We start from the raw sequence: 9,174 nt of genomic DNA, 5'->3' as shown, positions 1-9,174 counted from the left end.
GTGCAAAGAATACCCCCACCCCCCAAATAGGATTTTCTATTGGTGTGGGTTACTGTTTGGGGGTTTTGGGGGGGGGGAACATGAGCCCATGTTAACAGGATCCCCTTCATAACTTTTTGAATACTAAACATTAGCATAAAGCTGAAAGTAGAGCCACGTTATAAACATTAGTTTATTGGAGTCAAACACCTTTTGTAAAATTACCCAAAGAAAATAACCTGTAAACTAAAAAGCATGCAAAGTATTTTTACGAGCTTTTGTTTTATCAGTATGAAATAAACATGTAAAAAAAAAACTTGTCAATGTTTTTGTTGTTTTCAAATATTGAATTGCAATATCAGAACAATCTCAAAGGTGTGTTCCATAACCTGATACAAGAGCCTCAAGTCCGTGAGTATCACATATTTTAGTAATCATTGTATTTACCTATATGTAATGTAATGAGGTTGTTAGAGTTTTATACTCATCATATCAAGTGGTATGGCAGGAATGGACCGTGGGTTAAATCACTTGTATGGAGGGATGTTTCAACAATTACAGACCATCTCTGGCTTTAATTACTGGACATTTTTATTTTGGACATTGTAATGATTTATTGAACGAAGAGTAACACATTCACACAATTCATTTATCCTTTAAAATATTTAGTAAAGCACTTGCTAGACAAAGTTTATGGTGATCACAAGCAATACTGAAAGTAAAGTAATTTCAAATTAACATTTAGAAAAAGCTTATAAATAACAGGAAAATATACATAGATTGTATCAACAACTGAACTCTATTATGCTAATTATTATTAAAACTACAACAAGATGGATGGATTAGTTACAGCTAGTCTCTCTTATGTCACAAACTAAAACATGAAAATCAGTTACGCTGCATGTATTCATACATTTATGGACTGGAGCTTCATTTATCAGGCCAACCTTTGAACGATCAGTTGGCATCAGAATCCTTGACATTAAGGCCAAGCATATTAGAAAGGCTCAGTGAATATTTGTCATTTTCATCTGATGTAGAAATATCAGGTACGGTCAGCCCCAGCGTAGACTCTGGTTTGTCTACTTTGAAAGTGCCTCCTCTGACCAAAGACGCATCTCCTGCACCTGTAGATGTATTAGCATCAAGACCTGCGCCAGTGTGTTGTAGGTCAATATCAGTTTTCTCTTCTGTTGGCGACACATTCACTGAGGACGCCTTTTCTCTTGCGATTTTCAATCTCTCCAAAATGTCAATCTTTTCTCCTCCTTTTGCTGTTGCATTCACTACTGGCAAGCGGATTCCTTTACTGAAAACAAAATCCTTCTCCTCCAAGTCAGATTTTATTGAGCTCAGTGCTTCAGTAATTCCTCCAATGCCATCAGTGTTGATTTGGGGCAGTCTGTGGAACTTGAATACAGGAACCTCCACCACATCAGAGTCAGAGCCACTCCCCTCAAGATCTGCACTGGCATTAGTCTCAGGAGATTTTGCTTTAGATCCAAAAAGACTAAACTTTGGGATCTTGAAATGTGGCATCTTGGGCTTCTCAAGACTTGCATCTACATCTGGAGCTTTCACATCTACATCAGGTCCTTTAATATCACCTACATTTGGTGCATTCAAATCTACTGCAGGAACAGAGATGTGTGCATCTGTTGTAGGCATATCTGTGCTGACTCCAGGTACCTTAATTCCAGCCTCAACTGTGGGATTAATACTGGGAGCTTCTACTTCAGGACTTGAAAGATCAAGTTTTGGATGATTGTAATGTGGCATTTTAAAGTCACCAAGGTGGGTATTCAAATCCAGATCTGGAGTTTTCAAGTGGATATTGGAATCTTTGAGGTCTGCTTCTGGCAGGTTGACATCCAAACCTGGAGATTTCACATTGGCATCGGGTGCTTCTACTTCAATTTTTGGCATACTCGTGTCTATGTTTGGTGCTGAGAGACTACCACCAATTTTGGGTGGATAAAGGTTGACATTTGGTGTTTTCAAGCTGAGATCAGATGACTGGAGGTCAGCTTTTGGCAGATGTAGACTGGGTGCCTTGATATCAGTTTCAGGCAAACCAACATTCACATTGGGATCAATGCCAGTTTTGAGACCAGCATCAATGCCTGGAGTACCAATGTCTCCCTCAAGTTTGGGGGCTGAGAGACTCAAGTCTGATGCTTTTAGTTCAACATTGGGTGCTGTCAAGTCTGCACTGGGTAACTTTGCATTTACATCAGGAACAGACAGACCTAGATCTGGACGTTGTAGATCAGCATCAACATCAAGATTTGGTCCTTTCACTTTTGGCGCCGATGTGCCAAACTTTGGCCATTTTATTTGGGGAAGCTTGATTTTTCCTGCATGGGCATCAGCCTCTGGAGCTTGAATGTCTACACTGGGGCCTTTTAGATCAGCTTTCGGTAAATTTACGTCAAGATCTGGCGCATCAAGACCACCATTAACTTTTGGTGCAGAAAGATCAATACCAGTTTTAAGACCAGCATCAATGCCTGGAGTACCAATGTCTCCCTCAAGTTTGGGGGCTGAGAGACTCAAGTCTGATGCTTTTAGTTCAACATTGGGTGCTGTCAAGTCTGCACTGGGTAACTTTGCATTTACATCAGGAACAGACAGACCTAGATCTGGACGTTGTAGATCAGCATCAACATCAAGATTTGGTCCTTTCACTTTTGGCGCCGATGTGCCAAACTTTGGCCATTTTATTTGGGGAAGCTTGATTTTTCCTGCATGGGCATCAGCCTCTGGAGCTTGAATGTCTACACTGGGGCCTTTTAGATCAGCTTTCGGTAAATTTACGTCAAGATCTGGCGCATCAAGACCACCATTAACTTTTGGTGCAGACAAGGAGAGAGGTTCCGCTCTGAGGTTTGCACTAGGTGCATTCACTTCAGCTTTTGGTGTATCAAGACTTGCATCAATATGAGGTGTTTTTAAATCAGCATCCACACTGGGACCCTGGACTTGTGATCCTTTGAGTTTGGGAAATTTAAATTTGGGAAACTTCACCTTTGCATCAGGTGCATCAAGATCTGGACCACCAAGGTTAAGGTCTGGGCCACTGATATTGGCGTCAATATTTGATGCAGAAAGATTAACATCTGGTGCACTTATTTCTGCATCAGCCTTTTTGAGGTCCACCTCTGGTATCGTCACATTAGAGTCAATATCAGCCTTTGGACCTTTCAGTGTGCCAAATTTGGGTTTCTTGAATTGGAACCATTTGAATTTTCCAGATGGGGCTTCAATGTCAACATCTGGAGATTCTACATCAAATTTGGGGGCTTCCAGTTCAGCTTTTGGTAAATTTAGATCCACATCTGGTGCATTTATCTCACCATCCATATTTGGAGCTGAGAGATTCAAGTCAGGGGTTGAAACACCAGCATCTAAATCAACATCTGGACCATTAACCTTAGGACCCGAGATTGACCATTTTGGCTTTTTCATAGTGGGCAATTTGAGCTTTCCAGATGGAGATTCAATGTCTACATTTGGTGCTTCAACATCGGCTTTTGGTAAATTCAGATCACCATCAGGTGCTTCAGCAGACAGACTGAGGTCAGGTGCTTTCACATCAGCATCAACATCTGGGGTTTTCAACTTTGGCCCAGAAACCAAGAATTTAGGTGTTTTCAGTGTTGGGAACTTGATTTTGCCAGACGGTGGGTTTATGTCAGCATCTGGTGCTTTGATATCAAGGTCAGCTTTTGGTAAGTTCAGATCAGCATCAGGTGCTTCGGCAGACAGACTGAGGTCAGGTGCTTTCACATCAGCATCAACATCTGGACCATTAACCTTAGGACCCGAGATTGACCATTTTGGCTTTTTCATAGTGGGCAACTTTATCTTTCCAGATGGAGATTCAATGTCTACATTTGGTGCTTCAACATCGGCTTTTGGTAAATTCAGATCACCATCAGGTGCTTCAGCAGACAGACTGAGGTCAGGTGCTTTCACATCAGCATCAGCATCAACATCTGGGGTTTTCACCTTTGGCCCAGAAACCAAGAATTTAGGTTTTTTCAGTGTTGGGAACTTGATTTTGCCAGAAGGTGGGTTTATGTCAGCATCTGGTGCTTTGATATCAAGGTCAGCTTTTGGTAAATTCAGATCAGCATCAGGTGCTTCAGCAGACAGACTGAGGTCAGGTGCCTTCACATCAGCATTAACATCTGGACCATTAACCTTAGGACCCGAGATTGACCATTTTGGCTTTTTCATAGTTGGTAATTTGATCTTTCCAGATGGAGATTCAATGTCTACATTTGGTGCTTCAACATCGGCTTTTGGTAAATTCAGATCACCATCAGGTGCTTCAGCAGACAGACTGAGGTCAGGTGCTTTCACATCAGCATCAACATCTGGGGTTTTCACCTTTGGCCCAGAAACCAAGAATTTAGGTTTTTTCAGTGTTGGGAACTTGATTTTGCCAGAAGGTGGGTTTATGTCAGCATCTGGTGCTTTGATATCAAGGTCAGCTTTTGGTAAATTCAGATCAGCATCAGGTGCTTCAGCAGACAGACTGAGGTCAGGTGCTTTCACATCAGCATCAACATCAACATCAACATCTGGAGCTTTCACCTTTGGCCCAGAAACCAAGAATTTAGGTTTTCTCAGTGTTGGGAACTTGATTTTGCCAGACGGTGGATTTATGTCAGCATCTGGTGCTTTGATATCAACGTCAGCTTTGGGTAAATTGAGGCTCACGTCAGGTGTACTAATCTCCCCATCAATTTTTGGAACTGAAGCATCTGGTGGGCTTAAATCTGCATTGAGGTCCATATCAGCTTTTGGCCCATTAAGTTTGGATTTTTTCCACTTTAGATGAGGCCAGTTAATTTTTCCTGAAGGAGCATCAATGTCAGCGTCTGGGGCATGAACATCTACACCCGGGGCCTTTAGCTCTGTTTCTGGAAGACTCAGCTCAGCATTTGGTACATTAATGTCACCCTCAATCTTTGGAGCTGAAAGACTTAAATCAGGTTTCTTTAGGTCTGCATCCATGTCCAAGTCTGCTTTTGATCCTTCAAGTTTGGGCTTCTTCCATTTCAGGTGAGGCCAGTTGATCTTACCAGAAGGGGCATCAACGTTAAGATCTGGGGTTTGAACATCTAGATCAGGGCCTTTAATATCAGCTTGAGCTGAGCCAACATTCACATCTGGGGTACTTAGATCACCATCAATCTTTGGTGTGGAAATGCTGGCATTAGGTGTGGACAGGTCAGCATCTGGTCCTTTGAGTTTTTGACTTTTCCATTTTAGATGGGGCCACTTGATTTTCCCTGAGGGTGCCTCAATATTAGCATCTGGGGCCTTTACATTTACATCAGGACTATTCAAATCCACTTTTGGCCCATTCAGCTCCAAATCATTACTTTTCAAATCTAACTTTGGAGCTGACAGGTTGAGGTCTGGTCTCTCCATACTTCCACTGACTGAAGGAAGACCTGGATCACCAGAGACATCAATGTCTGCTTTTGGTGCATCAAGATCAGGTAGATTGAAGTGTGGCATTGTGAATTTCGGGGCCTTGTGTTTCATTTTGCCTTCGACTTCTGGTTTGTTGATGTCTAGTGTTGCAATGGGAGTGTTAAGATTGGGAGCTGAGACACTGATATCAGGTACTTCTAGGGTTCCACTTGAATCTGATTTTATGTCTGGCATTGTAAGCCCTGCGGAGGGCATTTTAAATGTGGCACCAGCAGCAGTTGATGGCTTATTTAGGCTAAGACTGGGAAGGTCTCCATTAAGAGTCGGTTCACTTATTTTTACCCCCAACCCTTGTGCATCATTAAGCTTTCCATTCAGGCCATCAAGGGAAACGGTTGGTCCCTGAGCTGATGCATCCAGCGATAGATCCTTCTGTAATATCTGTTGGTAATTAAAAAAACAAAATTAAAGCACTAACTTTATGACTATTAACCAAAATTGTATTCTGAGCAGCACAAATCATGTCCAGTTCATCTGCACTGCAGCAAGGTGGGGGTAGAAATGGGAAATAGAAGATGTCATGGACGAATAGGATGGACTAGATTAAGTAAATCACCACCACCTCACAAAACGTCCCCATACATTAGGTCACTTGCATCAGTAAAATATATATATTGTATGTTGAAATAAGCAAACTGACCCGTCTTCTTAGAAAGCACTGATATGCTTACTATTGCTTAATTTTGGTAACAGATTCGAGAAAAAGATTTTTACGTAGGGGATTTTAGGCTTCACATATGCAGTTTTTAGAAAAAGGGTTTAATGTCTAACTGGATATCTTTTCAGATATATTGTGATTTGACAGTTTATTGAAATACTGAAAGTCAATATTTCAACAGTTCTCATACACAAAAAGGTTTAAAAATGTATAAATAAAAACAGATTTTATGGTGTTTCCTATAATAACATAAACCAAATGTTCCCCACAGCTTGATGCTTACCGCTGCCGAATCTTTGAGACCTACTCCCAAAGAGCCAAGGTCAACACCGGGGTTCAAGTCCTTCTCTGTCAGAAGATTTATGTTGCTTTCGTACGGCTCCAGCACCTTCAAGATTTTCTCCACATCGTTTTTCTCAAGTTTACCAAGTTGTATTGTTGCTGCAACAAACCTTTCTCCTGAAAGGAGCAGAAATAATGTCACATTCTTTTTTTCTATTAGTGCTTATTGAATTTTCAAAACTAACAAAAATGAATCTGAAATGTTTATCTTACCACTTTTTGGAGAGATTGTGTTGTCTTTGATTCCTGCAACAACAACTCCTTTCTCAGCGTTATCCAGCACGAGGCTTTCTGAGAAGCTTGCACTCTTGCTGTCCTGGTCCTTTGACAGTGGTTAGAATACACAGTGTGAGATTTTTACATCAGGCAATGTTTACATTTTTGTGTATGATTGTCAGCCACTGTATGTCTAACATTGTTATACTTACCATTATTTCTATTACATGCACATCCACATCACAGAATTCATATGACAATTCAAGCGAATGTGGGAACTACAGCAATATTATCTGTGAAACACAAAAGAAAGCAGAGGGAGCTTTTACTTAAAGCTGACACCGACTAAGTAAGATGCAGGGAAGCAATGCTGAATGTCGTTTTTGTAGGTAAAAGTAAAATCAGATCATTTTATTTTTTCTAAAAGCTGTACTCTTTCTGATCTCTCATCACAAACAATGCAGCAACATGCAGCTTTCAGCTTATTAATAAAAACACTGGTTTAGGTATACTGTAGGTGCAGCTAAAAAATAGTGTGTCACTGTTTCTACCCGTGCAATAACATTTTTGTAATACCTGATAATACTATCCACATGAAGACACACAAGTGAAACGCGTTTTGTTTCTTTAAAGAAGAGCTGGTACTTTTATTTATTTTTTCCTGATTCTGAACTGACAGAGAAACTCTGACGCCCACAAACCACATTGTCTCACACTTCAGGAATCTAAAGCCTTTGCCAGGTTTGTTAAGGTGTATGTAGGCATCTAAACCAGTTGGTTTGGATGCATTCTGACTGACACACACTGGATTCGACCACACCTCAACACATTCGCATATAAACACTAACGTAATTCACTTGCAGCAGTGTCGAATAGAAAATGAGGGAGCAGGTTTTAGACATGCTGTGATAAAAACCCTAAACTCAAGAGCGTCTGCTTCATCAGGTTTATACTGTCCAGCAGAGCTAAGAGTCAGACGATCGTCAACACCATGCTTTTAAATTCAACTCAAAAAAGAAATCAGATGTGGTAAAAACAGTCACTCAAATTGAAACAAACAGGACTTATGAAAAAAAAAAAAACAATACTTACAAAACTAACTGCTAATTGATTATTATTGGCCAACACCCACTGGTAATAACACAGTCCATCCCAGGAGTTCTCTTTCTTTAAATATAGAAACTACTAACCAGGTAATAACCAGATGACAGTAGATAAATCTAATTCTTCAGTGAGAGCTCAGAAAACTGTAGTCATATGCTCAACGATGCTGTTTCAGGCATTCTTGACTTGCAAGGAAACTGGGCAGTGGTTTTAGGCTCTACCTTATGGTTCCCCAAACCAGCGATGAGCAACAAACAGGAAAGGCAGTGAAGTCACAAGACACTTCTTAAAAAACTAATTGCATTGCCGTTAATAGGTGTATCCAGGGTGGCAACGTTTTGAGAAACAACTTCAATCAAACAGGGTGTGAGCCCAGTGACGGCAGAGTCTGGCATGCCCACAGTTGTGGTCAACCTGTTTTAAAATCTTTACGCTAGACAAACTCTGCAGTTTGGTGCTGACATACAAGTACAACAATTTAAAAAAAAATCAATGACACCAGAGGCAAAACATAAGCAAACGCCTCATCCTTAAATGGCTTCAGTATTAATTCAGACTTTCCACCCAAGTCTGTGAGAGGACGGGGGTCAGTCTCAGTACTCGAATGAAAACATAAATGTAACTGATGTGAAGTACAGAGATGAACCTATACCAACTACAATGTACATTTTACTGAAATGCAATTTTTAGATTTTGAAATGAATAAACATTAAGGTATTTTTTTTTATCAAATCTCCTCCAATTTATTCCAATCATAGATTGTGCCATAACAACCAAACTGAGATTTGATGGACTTACCGTGTGCCAAAGACACCGTCTCCTTAGGAAAGCCTAGGGCCAGATGTCTCCTCTTCAGTGTATCACTGCTGCTCTGTGGGCAGGACGAGGTGAAGCTGCCAGTTGAATACCTATAATGCAGGCAAACAGGTTAGGCAGCATCAGGACCGCCTCTTTTGGAGCCCCCTTGCAACAAATCCGCACACACAGACACACACCCCCACACACCTTAACTTCAGACTAGGCCTTTAGGCAGCCGAAACCTGACTAGAAAGCACAAGAGAAAGATGTATGAGTGAGAAACACCACTCCTTATCAACAGGACTAACCAGGTCCACAAAGGTACAAACAAGCAGCAACACTTGCTTACACTTCATTTTGCCTCAGTGTCTATTTTTTTAAACAGTTGTTTGGTAGTTAAAGACTCCTGATTATCTACATTCCTTATAAACTGCCATATTTAATGCTGCACTCATTTTTATTCATTTTGGTATACTTGTACATATTTAGTACACTGAAATTTAACAAGAATAAGAAGTAAACGTGATTATGTTTCAAGCTTGTAATCCAATTTTCACAGCACAATG

At 40.6% G+C, this 9,174-nt stretch overlaps 1 protein-coding gene across 1 annotated transcript; it reads right to left on the bottom strand.

Annotated features, from left to right (window-relative positions):
- Nucleotides 1–548: 548 nt before the first annotated feature.
- LOC113035276 (uncharacterized) lies at nucleotides 549–8,718 on the bottom strand. The gene is made up of 5 exons (XM_026190741.2): nucleotides 8,609–8,718; nucleotides 6,919–6,999; nucleotides 6,704–6,812; nucleotides 6,432–6,607; nucleotides 549–5,871 (listed from the first exon to the last, which is right to left on the bottom strand). Exons 2-5 carry the CDS (start codon nucleotides 6,919–6,921, stop codon nucleotides 937–939), a joined length of 5,223 nt encoding a protein of 1,740 aa, XP_026046526.2. The 5' UTR covers nucleotides 6,922–6,999; nucleotides 8,609–8,718; the 3' UTR covers nucleotides 549–936.
- Nucleotides 8,719–9,174: the final 456 nt, after the last annotated feature.

This window comes from Astatotilapia calliptera, chromosome 13 (genome assembly GCF_964374335.1).
Source record: "Astatotilapia calliptera chromosome 13, fAstCal68.1, whole genome shotgun sequence".
In the NCBI taxonomy this organism is placed as follows: domain Eukaryota; kingdom Metazoa; phylum Chordata; class Actinopteri; order Cichliformes; family Cichlidae; genus Astatotilapia; species Astatotilapia calliptera.
Note: the sequence above shows the minus strand (reverse complement) of the source record. Positions and strands in the feature narration are given on the sequence as shown.